The sequence below is a fragment of the Gavialis gangeticus genome, unplaced genomic scaffold (assembly GCF_001723915.1).
Source record: "Gavialis gangeticus isolate Ggan-Ray unplaced genomic scaffold, GavGan_comp1, whole genome shotgun sequence".
Taxonomy (NCBI): domain Eukaryota; kingdom Metazoa; phylum Chordata; order Crocodylia; family Gavialidae; genus Gavialis; species Gavialis gangeticus.
In genome coordinates this window covers 99,389,734-99,408,860 of record NW_017729024.1, presented here as the reverse complement: position 1 = coordinate 99,408,860, position 19,127 = coordinate 99,389,734, and the positions used below count along the sequence as shown (strand labels likewise).

Genomic DNA, 19,127 nt, shown 5'->3' with positions numbered 1-19,127 from the left:
GTGGTATAGGAGTCTTTTACCTAAGTCATTGGATTGTGTGCAGTAGCACTAAATGAACCATGTCATATCAACTACATTGGGAAGTCCATCACACGATGACTGTAAAATGAAGAGTCAAACTGTGATAAAGAACAAGTTAACTGTCTCGCAGTACTTGAAGTCTATAAACACTGAGAAGGACAGACCATTGTTTAGAGTAGTCTAATGACTAGGAATAATGCGAATGAAATTAAAAAAAACATTTTTATTATGATATCTCTTAAACCGTAGAACAACCTAGTAAGGACAGGGTTGGACGTGTCATCCAGGTAAAAGCCCCAGTCAAAACTGGAAAGCACCTAGAATTACAATGCATGATAAAGAGTCGTTGTACTCGCAGAAGGATGGATGGTGTTATTAATATTTGCCTATCTCAATTCTTTACCATCTGCAGTAAAAAGGAGAAGCCAACAATTTCAACCCCTTATTTTCTTTTTCAGCACAAATTGAAGTGATACCATGCAAAATTTGTGGAGATAAGTCATCTGGAATACACTATGGAGTCATCACATGTGAAGGCTGTAAGGTATGAGACTTTCATACAGCTCTGTTGCTGGCATCAGAGTTAGCCTCAGGCAGCTGTGTACATAATAATGTAGTATGACACCCTTTCAAAGAGAGGGTGCCAAAGGCTGTAATGCCTTTTGCTGACATGCATGTGTTTCACATCTAATTTTACTAGTTACCTGCCCTTATTCAACAGTCAAACAATTACTAGAAACTTTAAATTATTAACAACTGATACAGTATAAATGTTAATACAGATGCTAATTGCAATATGTTGGGGTTGTCTTACTTCAAACAAACTTGAAAGCAAATTTATTGCATTATCTGAGATGCAATATGTACATGGTTGAGTTGATTTAAATGTGAAATGCACCATTTTAAATATTTAGAAGTTGATTTTGGTCCTCACTTTGGCTCTTTTATATTCCTCAGAGCCCATGAAGCTGCAGTTGCCCTGAGAAAAAATCCATCAGCTCAGGAGCACTGTAAATGGTCCTGGCACCTCCCTCCTTGTAGAGGATGGAAGGTGAAAGGGGGTAGAAAGCAGACTGAGCCTGTAATGTGCCAGTGATTTGGGGATGCAACATTAGCTTAAAGCAATTGTGGAAAGGTTGCCACCAGTTTAAAAAACTCCTGTGACTAGCATATGTAAAGGTGTTTTGCCACTTGCAACATGCCAAAATTTTCTAATACAAATGTTAGCATTTACAATTTTGACATGCTTGGGGACGCAGAAATGCAAAGGCCCCATTGACTTGTACCTTCATTTCATTTTGGAGATGCAGTCCTGTAGGTGCATGTTTTATAGGTGTAAACACACACATGTGCTCAGGGTGTAAAATAGCTGACTTCCCAGATATGTATTTAGTGTGTCATGATGGCTAAAACGTCTAAGAAATCCCAGTTCAGATTTCTACATTTCTAAAATAAAGAGCTTAATTTAATGCCAGTAAATTGAGAAGTGATCCATTGTCAAAGATCAGATCCTCCCTTTCAGAAACTTTAACAATTGTAAATGAAACAACCCCCTATTGTGACATGGCTTTATTGTGATAGAGGACTGGAAATAGGCATCTTTTATGATGATCACACAGAACAAGATTGCACTAACTGATCTGATACTTTAAAACTGGCACAAAAACAATAAAAAAGAAAATGCTTGAAGCAGAAAGAAGCTTCTTGTTTCTGTAACCAGCCTGTATACAGCAGTAAGGGGTAGAGTCTCCTGTAGATGTGATTAGTGTTAATGGTAGCCCTTGTGTGTGCCTCAAGAGGAGACGATACCCCTAAGCACTATGTGTAGACTGCTTACTGAGATAAGAAGCTCCTCTTCCAGTTAAAAGTGTTAGCTCTATTGTTTTTGTGCCAATTTTAAAGTATCAGATCAATTAGTCTAATCCTGTTTTGTGAGACTGTCATGAAAAAAGATGTCAATTTCCAATTCAGTACCACAATGGGAGGTGTTTCAGTTTGTCAAAGGTCTCTCTTAAGGTGTTAGCTCTATCTCAGACTGTGTAAATCATTTCACAACACTTAAATAACTGTTATTCAGCTTGCATGCTAATCGTGTGCCCAGCATTAGTACTGGCACATATATATCTCCCTTTGTCTGAATGCTTTAGAAATGGGAATTAACTAAGAACTCAGCTGTGTCCAAATATACAAGAAAGAGAGGGCTTACATGCATACACCTCTCCACAAGAACCACACACAATGGGCCTTTGCACTCACAGGACAATAAGGCGTGAGGACTCTAGGGCCACCAACAGGATTAGAAACCTCATAGGAAAGAAAGGCAACACTGTGCATTAGCCAATCAGAGCGACACCGGCATGGGGGAAAAGTGTGTGCGCGTTTTTTAAGATGTAAAGCAAACAGCACTGTTGCATTCCACAGCATGCCTGGATACCTTGGGTGAAATCCTAGCCCCATATACTTTAAGCAGCATTTCTCACCCCGTGGGTCACAACCCAAAAGTGGGTCGCAAAAATATATGAAAGGGTCACGAACAAACTTTAAAAATGGATTCTCCTTTAAAGGAGAAAAATGTGGGAGACTGTGGCTTTTACCTTGCTGGCTGAAGGCTGACACTGGGGAGCTGGGGCTTGAGGGTGGGGGGCAGCAGGTTGGGAGTGAGGGGCACTGCATGAGGACTGGCCATTGATGTTTACAAATGGGTCCTGGTACAAAAAAGGTTGAGAACCACTGCTTTAAAGGACAGCTTTGCCAGTAGTTTCCCTGTGGCAGGTTTTACGCAGGGTTACCATATGTCCAGGTTTTCCTGGACATGTCCCGTTTTGGGTCCTGCCATCTCCATCTGGGCAGGTGTTTTTTTAAAATATAATCAAATGTCCGGGATTTTGGCCAGCCTAGCTTCGAAGTTTTTCCTGGCTTAACCTAGCAAGGAGCTGCTTGGGACTGGTGCAAGTTGGGGGAGAGCGACTGGAGGCAGGGCACACACGCACATGGCTGGCATGCAGCCAGGCAAGGGGTGGGACAGCCCCAGAAGCTGAATGCGCATAGGTCTATGGGGGGCAACGGGGGGGGGGGCAAGGCTTGGGGGCTCTGTGTGTGTGTGTGTAGGGGATGGGGGTGGGGGTGGGCAGGTGCCTGCCAACACTGGGGGAAGCTGTCTGTGTGCTGGGGCTGTAGCAAGATAGGAAGTGCCTGCCCCCCTACCGGGCAAAGAGCTGTGATGAGGGGGAGACTTCAGGATGCTGCATGGCTGGGCTGGCAGCACCAGGGCCAGTGCCCTTGCTCACAGGGGCAGGGCATCTGGGAGACGCTGCAGGGCTGGAGGGAGCAGGGGGCTGTAGCTTGGGAGTGAAGTGCACCGGGGCAGGCAAGGGACTGTGGGTCAGGAGTATGGGGCACTGGCAGTGCCAGGGGGCTGCAGGTTGGGAGTAAGGGGCACTGGCAGGGCCAGCAGTCTTTGGGTCAGGAGTAAGGGGCAGCAGCAGGGCTGGGGGGCTGTGGCTTGGGATTGAGGGGCAGTGGAATGGGTAGGGGCAGTGCATCAGCATATCACTGCCCCTACAATCATATACCCCCTCCCCCCCACACACGTGACAAGTGTCCTCTTTTTTGGAGCTGGAAATACGGTCACCCTATTTTAACCTTTGAACTTACCTGTCTCTTTGGATCTTACTATTGCTAGAGACTTCACTAATGTTAGCAATTTCTCATCCTCTCTTTTCCAGTGTGGGAGAGGCTTAAAAATCTATCTACATTTCACAGATTAGTACTGTCAACTGAGGTAGGAAATAGTTAAATTATCTACCCAAGGTCAAAAGAATGACTCAGTGTTGAGATTTAGAATATTACTGTGGGTCATTGCCTTCACTACTCAAAAGAGGAATTTTTCTACGTCTCTTCCTTTTATTTATGGTATGATATTATACCATTGATATAATATGCAAATTATATTATACTTTCTAAGAAAGCATTTCAATCTAATGAGGGAAGGAAACGGGAAAAAATGATCTGCGCCCCTGAAATAAATTATATTTCGGAGACTAACTTTGAATATAATGCTTGATTTTTCTAAAAAGAACAAAGACAGACCCAGGTAAATTCCTGTGAGTGAAGTATAAGTTTTTAACTGAAAAAATATGTTCTATTAAAATACACTCTAAACTCGATGTGTTATTTTTTTAACTTATTTTTTAACTGTTAGCCTGAAACATAACATTGACTTCATATGATTCATCTATTCATTCAAATCCCTATTCACACAGGAATTGCAAAAATTGAAAACAGAATACCCTTTTTATGCCAAAAAGGAAATATGCAATAAAGTACAACAAACATATAAGAAATATCTCATCGTTGGCAACAAATTAGCCTTAAATTAAACCCACAGCCGGGACTTCAAGAAACTTTTTGTTATTCAAGAACAGATAAGTTAGCTGCAATTATTCATTAGTACCTATCCTAGAGAATGTTGCATTCCCAAAGGTACCGAGAATAAATTAAATAGACTAAAGTAATCAATAAGTAAAGATGTGGTTAGCCATGTTAATCCAAAGTCAGGCAAAAGGTATGGCAGGATGGCATCTTAAAAAGTAACTGGTTCAGAGGCCTGAGTTTTCTTGACTAAGTAGGTTGTTGTCTATGAAAGCTCTGGCTTCTCTGAACCGCCTGCCCCATCCTGCCATTTTGCCTAACATAACCAATGTAAGGAAGTTGAAATGGGACTTTAAAACTTTATAGTCAGGGGATGCTGGTATGTCTACCGAAACACAGGACCTATTAGCCAGTCCAAGTGTCACCTTAGGTCATCATTCACTCCACTAGGACTTGAAAGAAAATTCAAATGTTCTTTATATCAGATTTACCCCCAAAAAACCTTGTCTTTACTAAATGAAGGATTGGAGGGGTGAAATATTTTATTTGACCTTACAGTGAATACCTGGAAAAGATTTTAGACAAGGTTGTGGACACAAGGTACTTTAGGAAGGTTACCTTGTTCCTGACAGCGTTTTTAAGATCTCTGCCAAATATACAGCTGGTCCAGTAAAAGATATCACCTCAAAAACCCATTTCCTGGATCTCCTGTTTCTTCACTGTCACTTCTCATGACTTCATAACTTTTGCCACCATCATGACTTCTGGCTGTCATCCATAGTCCTCTGCTGAAATGATACTGGACCTATTGGAGCTATTGAACAAAATCAACTATTGTTTCCTTTTTCTCATTCAGTGCAGAAGTGCTTAATACACTGTCCTAGCATGACCCAACTAACCTGCTGCCACTGTATCCAGCAACTGATTTTAACATGTCTTGCTCCTAATGGTGCTAATTGCATGTTACAGTTTTTTTCTTCATGATTTCCTGCAGTTGTTAAAATCTCCGTTTTTTTTACTTTGGAACTGTGAAGTTGCCAGTTTCTAAAGCTACTAGGCTCTCCAATAAAATTCTCTCTGTTTTTCTCTTTCTGGACTCCCTGTTTTTCCTGTGCTCTTTACATTTCCTTGCTTTGGAGAAAAGAAAAAAAAAACATTTAGAGCTCTCCCTTTCTTATCTCTACCTGCTGGCTCCATTTCTCTTGACACTTCTGACGTTTCTTGTCACCCCTAACCTAACACTACCTGCTGTTGCCAGTCCCAGTGTCTGTGACTATTCAAGACATGAACTCTGGTTCTGGCTTTCTTATCCTCAGTCACAGAGTCAAACAGCCCAAGGGGAAAAAAAGAAAAAGGAAAAATAAAACAAATCACCAACCTTCTATTAAGACAGAATCACCAAAAAAAATAATTAAAAATGGATGCATGATTTTGAACCTAATCAGAGCTTTCTAAATTTTCTTTTGTGTTTACCTAACAGTAACACATTCCTTTAATGCAACAGTTCTCTGTATTTTTCCATGATAGTATTTAAAATCATTATTTTTCTTTCCCCTTGCATATTAACAGTACTTTAGTCATTAAATCCTAATGCATTTGTACATGCCTGAATTTGAATTACCTCTCACTCCTAGAATGTGGGGTCCCTCCAGATCAGTCTACTTGCACCAGATTATCCTAAGGAAAAAAGCAATATATTGCTTCTGCAGCCATATATAGTCAATGGATAAGCAAGCCCTCCACATCTGATAGCAGCAACCCCTTTTCCCTAAACACAAATAAGGTGGTCAGAGCAAATGGCTATAAGTCATCTGGTAACAAATGCAAGTCACCTTTGTATTAGGAGTGAGTGTTTTGATTAAGTTCAGTTTTTAATGAGAACGTACTGTATTTTATTACTCAATGCTGCTTTTGGCACTCTGACAAAGAGATCAATTTATATGCTTTACTGAATACAGTGTTTTCCTATCAGGAATGGACATTGTTTTATTTTGTTATATATGACTAGAGCATCAATAAAGTTGCATCATAAACACATTTTCACTGAATGAGAGATAATTGCAGTAGTACACTACTATGTATATGGTAATTCTCTCCCATTCTTCCCCTCTCCCTTTTCCTCTCTAGGGATTCTTCAGGAGGAGTCAGCAGAACAATGCCTCTTACTCCTGCCCAAGGCAGAGAAACTGTTTAATTGACAGAACCAACAGAAATCGTTGCCAACACTGCCGACTGCAGAAGTGTCTTGCCCTAGGAATGTCTAGAGATGGTAAGGACTTAGCTTCCTGCTTCACAGATAAACCCTTTGAAAGTGTTCTTCATTGCTGACTACTTAAACCCCCTACAGATTTCTGGAAAGAAAAAAGAAAAGCTTACTGCTTTATAACACGTTCACTGTAAAACATAGCTCTTTGCCATTCCTTAAACTCAGGAGTATTTTTCATGACATAAAAATAGACGGTAATGTCAGATTGAAACACAATAGTATGAAATGAAATGTGACATTCTCATCAAAAGCAAAAAAAAAAAAAAGGTTCACTTGTGGAGATTCACATTCTGGACTTGACAACAACAACATTTTACATTAATAGTGCGCAGTCCTGTTGTATCACCAGCCCTGACTCACAAAAGTCTTAGAGCTTAAGACAGTTTGATTTTTTTTAAATGACATTTGAAGGAAATATGGATCTTTGTAGCAATTTTAATTATCTGAAAGCATTTAACTAAATATAGCATTACAAAAGACCCCTTCATCCACCTCTGAACTGCAATGTGCAGCTATAGAGCAGTGTAGAAGAGAGCTATACCACAGCTTTGGACGACAAAAGAAAAAGCATTTTCTATACCGGTGAAACCCCCTGTGTGAAGTTTCACAAAGAGAGTCTTCTCTTAGTCTTTAATGAGTATTCGTCCAACCCTTCCCATCCCCTACCCACCCCTCTCTCCCATCCCAAAACTATGGCACAATTTGGTTTGTTTGGCAGCTTGAGACTACGAAATGTCTGGGACTAATATCAGGAACTGCGTTGTAGATCATCATCACTGATGTGCAATGGCAGAGCTGTATAGAGAAACCTGAGCAAAACTGCTGAGCTTTTACCTGCCCCAGCTACAGCTGTTACTTTGGATTGTTCTCAGATCCACAGTGTGACCTTTCAGTTGTCAAATAATGCAGAAGAAAACAAAAATATCCCTCTCTGAAGGCAAAATACCTTAATTTATTAATAAATTTAATAATTAATACAATGTAAATTATTTTGGCACTATGTCCTTGAGAGTGTTTGAAAACATATACCATTTGAATTTATTTACATGTGCACAAGTTTTGTCTATCACCGGATAACGGACTATCTTAACAGTCACAGGATGTTCCAGGGTTGTATATTGCTTCGAGCCTCAAATTGTGCTATTCTTAGGGTACACATCTGAACGCCCAATTGTACAGATATGCAGAGGGCTTAAAATGCCCCCAAAATGGCATGCCCAATCTAAACCGTTGTACCTGAGTAGCACAGCCCTGAGGCTGGGAAAGCCCAGCTGCTTGCACCAGCCCTGGGATTGTACTATTTCCACCCAACCTCCCATGCCCAAACCTGACAGCCTACTGCCAGTCGAGGTGTAGGTGGCTTAAGGTAAGTCTCCTACACATAGACTGGGTACAGCAAATGCTTGTTCACAACCTTAAACAGTACTTTGCTCCATAGGAATATTTCATGGTATAAATTGCTTTCCACTGTGAATAAGGGTATCTCAGTCTAGCAAGTAATAAGGAAAGTCAGCTTGGTCACTAGTATGAAGCATACTTTGTTCTTAGCCTTCTGTTTCTACCCTAGGTAGATTTGAAGCTGGCCTCTTTCGATAATTAATCAGTGTATATTCTCGGCCTAAAACAGTGTCCCGTGACTGCACTTTAGGGCTTTGAGGTGTCCTAAGGATATTTGTATTTGCTAGTATTTTGACCCTACCCTATCAGAGGACAGTCCTTAGTCTGTGGCCCTGGGACTTCCACAGTGTAGCTGAGCAAAAGGATTTGTTTCATAGTGCTGCTTTCTTCTGACACTGATGAGTATAAACACTTTCATATAAACAATGGTATTGAAGGTTCTTGCTGGTTTTGAATAGTTTTTATTGATTTTTTTTCCCTTTTCACAAAGAAATCACATGTGAATTTTACCTCTCAGCCATATAGTAGACTCATTTTTATCATGCGGAGGCAGGATGCTAATTGACAGCAGCTGGAGAATCTAATTAATGAATATATAATGAGGCTAACCAGTGGGTGTTTGTTTCTATTACTGAGGCCCTAAAATTAAAGAAAATGTGCAGTTGCCTTTTTCAAAATAAGGTCATTGTGGAGTCTTTCTCCCTGCTCTCATCCAATGAGGGTAAAAGTAGGATAAAGTACAAAATGGGCAGATTCACAAGGCTGCATTAATGGTAGCATAAACTGACAGGCTTCCCCAACAGTGGATGGAAAGGCAAGTTTATAGTCTATTGTATTTCTGTTTTTTCTTTCTTTTTACCTTCCCTCAGTCTGCAAGTTATACTTATGTTCACACAGACTAGATGGCTCGTGACACTTCTCCAGGGAAACCTGCAGTGAGCAGAGGTGTTAACTGGCCTTAGTGTAAGAAAGAACCAGACCCAACTCATACTTCTGTTTCAATCATTTGGCACCGTTGTTCTTTACAGAGCATGGTGTATGCACCAAAACAAATACTTCCATTCATGTTGCTGAATTTAAATACACTAAACATGAATTTAATATATAGATAGATTTAAGATCTTTCAGCAGCTTTAGTAGTCAGTCCTCATACTAGATAAAAGGACAATTCCATACTTCATTCCATAACTACATCTCCAAAGAGGGATAATCTAGTGTCTCACAGTTCCTCTCTTTTGCTTTGTTGGAAACCCTCAGGGCTCCATCCTCTTTTTCCACCTAGATGTTCCTGACTGAGTGACCACATCTGTTGTAAAAGCTTAATTTACCATCTCTGCACTGAGGTTCCCCAGATCTGCCCCAGTATAATTCAGAGATTTTAACACCAGATGGGAAAATTATGATAATCTAGCCTGACCTCCTGCAAACTCACTCAGTAATTCCTTCATCAAGTGTAATAGCTTGTGCCTGAACGTACACACACAGCTTCGTAAGTTCTCAACCCCTATTTAAAGATTTCAGTTGATGAAGAATCCGGTTTGCACTCTGACTTTGACCTATTCCAGAAATGATGCTCTTTCATTCCTTTCTCACCAAGGGAAACGAACGTGCACATATTCTATGTGGATGATATAAATATGATTGTGTAAGTTCCCAAGTCCTGCCTTTGTGAAAAATGTGCCATTCATCTGTGATGTTTACCTTCAAAACTGCTATTTTCCTCTAGGTCCTAACTCTAACCTGTAACATTCTTTTAAAAATAGGAGTGTGAAGATAACACCCCTTGAAAGGAAGCGATAATAGGGCTTTAGGGGTCTTTTTCATCAGAAGGTACTAATCCTGTTAGTGCACAGTTTAAGGGTTTGTGGAAAGATGATAAATCACATAGGATACAAATCTAAAGTCTGTACATTTTATATACCTCTGGGTTGTTGTTTAGTGAACATGAGGAGGCATGGAAAAAATGCATGGTCTTTTAATATTCACAAAAGGAATTAAGTTGTTTGTGTGAGTTTGACTGAGGCCCTTTCTGTCAAAATAGAGCAGTGTTAGCACCTTGCAGAACAAAGAGTACAGTACTTCGTTCTTTGTGAGGTCTTTTTTGTCTGAAGCTTTGTATCACCTCTGTTCTCCTCAGTAGAAAGGTATTTCCTGAGCTAACCTAATGTTAAAAGTAACACATCAGCATGACAACTTAAGACAAGAGAGCAACAGTTTGCGTTATGCTTTGCCTTTCAGCTGTGAAATTTGGAAGGATGTCCAAAAAGCAGAGGGATAGCCTATATGCTGAAGTGCAGAAGCACCAGCAGCGACTGCAGGAGCAAAGGCAGCAGCAGAGTGGTGAGGCAGAAGCCCTTGCCAGGGTATACAGCAACAGCATCAGCAATGGCTTGAGCAACCTGAACAACGAAACTGGTGGCACTTACTCAAACGGACACGTCATTGACCTGCCGAAGTCTGAGGGTTATTACAATGTGGATTCTGCCCAGCCCTCCCCAGATCAGTCTGGGTTAGATATGACTGGAATCAAACAGATAAAGCAAGAACCTATCTATGACCTCACTTCTGTACCAAACTTGTTTACCTATAGCTCTTTCAACAATGGGCAATTAGCACCGGGGATAACCATGACTGAAATAGGTAAGGAAAATCCTCAAGCATTCGTTGCTGTTTGAATGTCATTGTGTTAATGTACATTGCAATTTAGCTGTAACTGGCAGACTACACAACTGGGACATTAGAAAGTATCAGTTCAGAATCACGGGGGTGGCTGCCTAGGGTTTTTGCTGTTGATTAGGTTTACCAAAACCTCAAGTTTCTTAAACTCAGCAATTTGTTAACTGTTTTTTTGAAACTGGAACACCAAAGAAGCTGATGAATCTACCAAAACCAATTGATGATTACTAATAGGCATCTTATTTTAAATGAGCTCATTATGATGAAGGCTTAATGATTTTCTCTGACAGTCATACATATTCTTGTCAACCCAAAGGGCAAGTCCAGATGAGCATGCACATGTGTTTCCCCAGGGACAAATAGCAGTGGCACATAGTTGTGCTGCTGCTACTTGTCTCTGGGGAATGCCTGTGCACTCATGCTCTGGTGTGGGGCAAGTTGCCCTGGGCAGAGCCATCCCGGGGGGTGGGGGAAGGGCGTGACTGCCCCAGGCCCACACTTTCGGGGGCCCTGCAGAGCTGGGTGGAGTGGCCACGGCAACTCTGCACTGCCGCTGTCAGCTTTGCGTCCAGGTGCTCACTATCCCTCGCCAACCTCTGCCGCTGATGCTGCCACTGCAAATGGCAGCAGTAGCTTCTTCGGGTCCCGGATGCACAGGATCAGAGCAGGGGTGGGGCCCCACATGGGCTGATTTGCCCCAGGCCCCACACCCTGCTCGGGTCGGTTCCTGCCCTGGGTAGGGGAGGAGAGGCTGGGGCCTGCACCCAGGCTGGCCCCAGCATCCTTACCTAGGGTCCTGGGGGCCTCCTGGGGCTCCAGGGGTGGCAATCTAGGTGTGCAGAGTCTGGCTGGTAGCCAAAATGTGGCTCCAGCCAGCCAGGCTCCACTTTCAGGCAGCCCACACTGCCACCATGTGTGCCACCGTGCTTTTTTCTGCTATGGGTTTTTTTGACACCAGGATCTCCTGTTGTCAAAAACCCCCTGTCGCAGTGTACTCCGGTGCCCTGCACCTGAGAGCGGGGACTGCTCTGGGGAGACCCCTAGTGGCAGAAAGGGGGAGGCTCAGCTGCCAGTCACCAGGGCTGCACAGGTGCTGGTTGCCGGGACAACTGGTAAAACCAGCTGACCAGGAAGGGGCAGGGCTTATCCCTTCTTAAGCCCAGGTAGGAGGCCAGGAAGGCAGTCCCTCTCCAGCAGCTGTGGAAGTAGGGACTCAGCCCAGACAGACAGAGGGGAGGACTCTGGCCATGAGAGCATCTCCTGGTCACTGCTGAGGTTGGTGGAGCCCTTCTTCCCCCACTCCCTCGCTCTCTAGTAGGGAGTAGATTTTTGTTCGATCGGACGGTCTAGTTTTTATGTTGTAGCCCAGGGACTTTATGTTTTATGTTTACTGTTTTGACCGGAGGATCAGGTGAGGCTAATAGGGGTTGGAGGAGGCCTCAGCGGGGCTCCACAGGGGTGGGGACCCCGGTGACAGTGAGGGCATCGCATTTAGGGGTGCACTACCCCAGCCCTGAGAAGGGGCACAGAGGATGGGGGCCAGGTAAGGACGAGGCTGCCTGAGCCCCCACAGGAGTCGTTGACCCAAGCAGGGGATTTAGGGGCCAGGCACGGCTGTGGCCACCTGAGCCCCAAGTGCAGAGAAAGGCCCTAGTGCGGGCAGAACCCCAGGGAGGGGCGTGCAGGCAAGAAGCCCAGTGAGTGCACAACGTTCAGGGGCCACCGACCCCAGCCCTGTGAAAGGGGCATGGTGGATTTAGGGGCCAGGCATGGCTAAGGCCACCTGAGCCCCAGTTGCAAGGAGCACCAGTGTGGACACTGGCAAGAAGCCGGGAGGGTGCTCATGTTACGCCCCAGGGTAGGCACACATGAATATGCTATAGAGATGAGCCCCAGGGGAGGGCGATCCTATAGAGGCGGGTGCACAGAGAGAGGCCCCGAAGGGGGCGAGCGCACAGAGAAAAGGCCCGAGAGGGCTAGCGAGCAGAGGGGCGCCAGTGAGGGGCGCCGGTTGCGTGACAAGCCCGGGGCGCCAGTGAGGGGCGCCGGTTGCGTGACAAGCCCGGGGCGCCAGTAAGGGGCGCCGGTTGCGTGACAAGCCCGGGGCGCCAATCAGGGCGCAGAAAGAAAACTTATCAGACCACTTCAACTCCATCTGTGAGGCTTGGGCTGCAGTGTAGGGGAGGAAAGGAGCTGCAGGTAGCGCCCCCTGTCATCGGGGTGCAGAAAAATGGGCAGCCTCCTGCTGATTACAACCATCTTCTAATCAAATAAGATCAAGGCGTGGCAGACGAGTAAGCAGGCGGTTGGCCCATTACAGGAAGGTGGAGCCACTCCCAGAAAGGCTCCAATATGGATACTCCTGTCACACCCCCACCATTTTGCAAATTAGCAGTGCGGCAAATGCCTGCATGTGTGGCACATATGGTTTGCAGCGCCACATATGGGTCTGTATCACTGCAAGCTGCCTGTGTGCGCTTGTCTGGACACACCCAAAGAGTCCTGAAAGTGCATTGTTCTAGTATTTTTTTATTAAAATAGCAGCAATCTCTTATCTCAACTACTGTGATATGCATATGGAATGATTTCACTGATCTCCTGATTAACTGTTAGCAGAGGTGTGGCCCAAAGTAAATTGTTATTTGTATACTTGAGATTAACTCAGGGGCAGGCAAAGTCCAGTCTGTGGGCTGGATCGAGCCCATGGCAGACTCCATTTCCCAGCAGCCCCTGCCCGTGTTGCTGCTGCTGGTTTCCATGGAGACCCCAGCAGCACTGAAGCCATGACAGTGCGGGGGCCGGGGTTTCCATGGAGACCAGCCCCAGCAATGCTGGCAGGGTGCATGGCTCGGTGGGGAGCTGCTCCAGGGCTGGGATCTTGCAGTGGTGACAGTATGGTCTGGAGCTGGGGCAGAGCTGGGATCTGCTGCCCCCATGCTGTCACCACCGCAAGATCCCAGCCCCAGCCACTGACGATATCCACCATTTTGCTCATCCCTGGATTAACTGCTTAGATACATTGGATGTACAAATTGCCTAGCTTGCCTTTATCTGCCTTTACTCTGACCAACCCTGCTCCCCATTGTTACTACAGAAAAGGCTGATTCCAGGTGAAAAATAATATTTTCTTGGTCATGCCTTAGAGAGGATTCTTAACTAAATAAAATGGTTCAAATTGACACCTACGCAAAATCACTGGTATTCTGTTCTATATAGAAGGAGGCTGCCTTACTAACTAGAACCATCCCACCACAACCAGTCATGCATATTGCATAGTAGTGGCTTAGAATAATATTAGAGGGTGAGAGGGTGCTTCTCTGACAGGCTTTACATTTTTTTTTAAAGGAGGAAAAAACAGGATAATCACAACATCAATAAAAAATTAATGGATATAGATTCTCAAAAAATTCTTGAATTCTGCGCCTGCACTGGATATATCACATGTGCATATTGCCTTGACTTGTATGAATATATCTTGATGAATATAACTGTGGCACATGACTATATCTCTATCTCAAGGTGTGTGGGATGGGAACAAAAGAAAAGCAACACTGAGCAGGCAGCATCTTAGGGTCTTTACACACATTCAGGGAGGTTAGAGCGAGTTAAAAATGGCCACTTACAGTACCATAGGAAGTTTGGCACCCAGGGCAAGCCCACGATGGCAGCCTGCCCTCACCCTGCGCACAGATCCAGAGAGCACCCCCCATGCTTCCCCAAGGTTCAAGGGCAGCTCCCCTTGTCCCTGCACCCTCCCAAACAAGCTTCACACAGCTCTATCCTGCACCCCACCCTGGCCAACACCTGTTGGTGCCCCTTCACTTGGTGCCCAGGGCAGTCATCCCATTTCCCCCCCCCCTTGATAGGGTACTGGCCACCCAATCTAAGTCAGGATGGGAGTGCTATCAGGGAGGTATCAGGGGGCAAGCAAACTTCATAGGGGGAAATGAGGGAGATCAGGGGGACAAGCGGGGTCTGCAGGGGGGATTGTAGGGTTGGTAAGGCTAGCAGGGTCTGCAGGGGAGATCGGGGGGCATGCAGTGTCTTTCAGAATGATTAGGAGGTCTACTGGTATCCACAAGGGGGTGGTTTGTGGGGACCAGGAGGGTTTAGCAGGATTGGGGGGCCATGTGGGGAATGAAGGGACCTTGGATGGATCAGGATGGCCAGCAGAGTCCATGGGGTGACGTTGGTGGAATCTGGGAGATTTTGGCAGGATCAGGGGAGCTAGCTGGATCTGCATTGAGGTCTTGGGGGGATGAAGGGCACACTTCCCCCAAAGCAGAGGCTGTTTTTAGTCCCCTAATCCCGTCCACCCCAGATGAACTTCCCCTCCAGTCCACCTACCCCCACCCAAGCTCACCTGCCCCTCCCCCCACTTCAACTTACTTTGTCTCTCAGCACCAGGAGTGGCTTTCAGGATGGGGGGTTTGGCAGGCATGGAGCTGGCTCGTCCTCAGTGGGATGTTGTCCATCTGGAGGAAGGGTCAGGGGGCCAAAAAATCGTGTGGTATCAGGGGGATGGGTAGGAAAAGTGCAGCCCCAAAGCTGGGACCAGTAGCTGGACTTTCTCAGCCCTGGGGCTGCTCTGAGAACTGTAGAGAAGTTCAATTAGATCAGACTCACTGGACCTGATCTAAGTTAGACTACCTTTGAGGTACACTTAACTTAGATCAGGTTGGCCAACTTTAGACTGATCTAAACTTTCTGAACTTCTGTACAGTTCACACTAAGACCTCTAGTTAGGTCAGTGTAAAGGTAATGTCCACACCTAGGTGAACTAAGTTAAATTGGGTGGCCATTTTTAATGTGATCTAACCTCCCCCTAACCTCCCTGAACATCTGTACCTAGCCTTGGTATATGTGATGTGTTTATTATATAAAGAGGGACCTTCCAATTAGAGTTAAGATGCTGCTGTAATTTGTCCTGTCATTCTGTCTGCTACCCATTTGTTTAGAAAAAACCATGAACCAGTGTTCATATGCATCCATACATATCAGGGCACTGACAGTTGCTGTGCAATGGAAATGTTACAGAAGGTCAGTCAGATGAGAATGATCTTGTTCTGTCTCTTTGCTTCTTGGATTCCACAGAACCGTGATCCAAAAACCACTGAAGCCAACAGGACATTGTATTTATTTCCATATGTTTACATCTTACTTATTCTCAAAGAGTCACTGAGTAATTACTGCCTAAAGCTTTATTCTTTCTTTGCTCTCTTGGCATAAAGTTATACTGAGCTCTCCTTACACTTCCTTTCCCTCTTGTCATATCACTCGTCAGACAATTACATCTCCAACGCAGTGATACAGGGACCAGAATGATCTTTGAATGGGAACACTCTCCCACTTGCTTGCCTGATTTCCTCAGTTTAGCTTTAGCTTCCTGTCAAGGGCAAAGATAGACACAGGAAACTCAGCAGGTAGAATTCATGTGGTTGAGCAGCATTACATTGGCTCCAAATCTGAGGAAGAAAAATAGGAAAAGACAGCACAGTCTCATTTTATTTAAAAAAAAATGTTTAGAATCTCTTTTTACTAACTCCTTTAGAGAACTTGAAAAACACATTTTTAAAAGAATCGGGTGGAACATTAGCACTTAAATAAACACTTTTATAAAACTGGCTCTGAGTTTCATTTTCAAGAGTGAATGAGGTACTTTAGAGCCTAAGTTACATTGGATTCAGTGAGACTTTGCTTCCTAAGTTTCTTTTGAAAGCAGAACCTAGACTGCTAAATCATTTACATGCTTAAAATGTTTTACCTATGGTCTATTCATTGCAATTACTTATTGGATACACTCTTAGGGCCAGATCTTTAGATAGTGTAAATTGCCATCACTCCACTGACAGCAAGTTCATTGTATTTAAAAAGACAGTGGGTGCAAACAAGCATTTGCATGACTCTTTTTGGTTTAGGCAGTTTACCTAATTCAGTCTGTTGTGGCCGTGGGGAGGCTAGCAGGTCAGGGGCAGTTGGTGGGTCCAGGAGGGGCTTGGAAATGGAGGGCTAATCATGGCCTATAAAGAGAGATGTGTTAAGCTGATCTCAGTGCCAATGAAGATTGCTTCCTGCAGTATACTCTCTAGTGATTTACTCAGTCTGCTTCTAAATATCCCAAGTGACATAAATGCCCCATTAAATCTCCTCCTCTTTGGAGATATCCTAGAACTTCTTATGGTTAAGAACATTTTCAGAATAAATATTTTCTGGTATTTTCATTCTTCAAATATTTCTAGTTTCTAAAGCCTCACCTTAATTGTCAGCTAACCAATTAATACCATACACATTCATTTTCAGTTTTACTTGATAAATCTGTCCTTCAGCTTTCTCCTATGTGGATTCATTGCTTCAAGCTCCATTAAATTGCTTTACATCTCTCTGAGATATATTGACTCTTCAGGGGAAGTCCAGAATCAACCTGGCCTTTTTTTCCCTCCACTTTATAAGCCAACTAATCTCAAATTTGTTGTTTACTGTAGCCACTCAATCTCTTTCAATTGTATTGTGGTTTATTATGAAACATCAAATTTCTTCTTTGGGGCTATTTTGTCAAGATACATTAGCTTGCATATTTTTGAGGTTGGATTTCATTTTTCTTTCTCATCCCCATAATTCTAATTTGTTTTGGTCCTTTTATATTATGTCTCTCCTCTCACTGATATTTGCAAGTCCTCTCAATTTAGAATTATCTGCTCATGTAATTAACATGCTGTGAACCTGCTCTTCCAGATTATTAATGAAAATGTTAAATACTTGTAAAACAAGATCCAACAATGGTCCCTGCTGCACCTGACTAAACAAGTCACTGCAATTGCATAAATTACTTTAGTGTTTATTTTTTGTTTGTGGTCTATCAGCTAGTTTGCCATCCATTTAATACTGCTCATTTCCAAGCCAATTTGATTTAATTTTATACATAAGATTTCATTAGACGCTTTATCAAATACTTTATACATCTTATGAGTTCCTTTCTTCATGTACTAATTTGGTAATACATAGATAATCAATCAAGTTCGTCCGGCCATTTTTTTTTCTTTAAAATCCATGCTATTAATAATTCTTTTAAAATCTCCACTGAAGTCTAAATGTAACTTCACATCCATTAGAATTATTAATGGAAATGTAGAATCATTTCAGTCCTGTGTCATGTTCACTTTTACAGTTTTACATTTCAAAACCAATGCCCAGTAGTTTTAAGACAATATTATACTATGAGGCATGGTAAAATTAAACTTTTATGGCTAAGCACAAACAGTCAAAAAGTCCAAGGCTGAATCAATTCCATCTTTGCAGGTTAGTCTAAACTCCATAGATTGAACCAATTATGAAGTGTACAGACATTCACTTTTGATTCTAGAAATGCAGCCACATGCCTGCAGTGGCCCAGGCCAGAAACTGAGGTGAGGAGGGGACAGTGCTAAAGCATACCTCACTGCTTGACTGGAGCAGACAGTTTGAGCTAAGGCTATCCCACTCACACTGCAAGGAAGGTGCAAAGCATCCTGCGATGCTGAAGGACTGTGAGTTAACTTGAATCTGGATGGGTTTCAGACTCAAACAGTACATCTGTTCAAAGATTATTAGCCACCTAGGACTTGGATTCATAAATCTGTATCTACATAATCTGCATAATCTGCTTTTATACCAGGTTTAAACAAGGAAGACACATGATAAATATTACTACAACAGTATCAACTACTTGAAAACAGTATCAAATTACACTGAGAAAAGCTGGGGTAAAACTTCATCAGGGTTGCACTGTTGTAAGTGTCATGTGTTGGTGGGATAACCATTTGTTATAGGCAACAGACCATTACCGGCTTCCCATTATTTAGTAGCGTGACCCTGCAAAAGTGCCTGCTGTAAGCAGCTACTACTGTACAGTAACAGATCACAGATGCTTGTCTGTCCCCTTCAGATCCTTGAGCAAAATACATCTGTGATGCAAGTGTAAAAGTGTCGTGTGTTCAGGGCCATCAAATTCAGCATCGCTTTGAAAGGGGGATCTTAATGCTTAATGATTCTGAACTGTGATTGGAACTATACTAAATTTTCAGTGCAAAGACTGAAACCATTGCAAGCCTATCAGATTTGATTATGAAATTCAAATTTGGTCACTAAGTTTTATGAATCTTTCAAAGAAACTTATGCCAGGCAGATATTTATTAGGAAAGACAAAATGTTGCTTTGACATGCTGAGTTCTGAACCTAAAACCAATGTTATAATTCATGGATTAAATATCTGTATGAATTGAAACAGAAGAAGGTTTTTCATAATTTCCATAACCTTTTGACTACAGGCACCATTTTAGAGGAGTTTGTTCTTGTACAGCTTTTCAGTAGTAGTGACTGTAAAAAAAAAAAAAAAAAAAAAAAACCCCCCTTTTTTATT

The 19,127-nt window shown here is 43.2% G+C and overlaps 1 protein-coding gene across 1 annotated transcript in view; it reads left to right on the top strand.

Annotated features, from left to right (window-relative positions):
• Nucleotides 1–19,127, top strand: part of RORB (RAR related orphan receptor B) — a 206,919-nt gene that overhangs the window by 143,945 nt on the left and 43,847 nt on the right. The window contains exons 2-4 of the mRNA XM_019517454.1: nt 480–565; nt 6,520–6,661; nt 10,295–10,696. Coding sequence (XP_019372999.1) covers nt 480–565; nt 6,520–6,661; nt 10,295–10,696 — 630 coding nt within the window. The remainder of the gene's footprint in view (nt 1–479; nt 566–6,519; nt 6,662–10,294; nt 10,697–19,127) is intronic.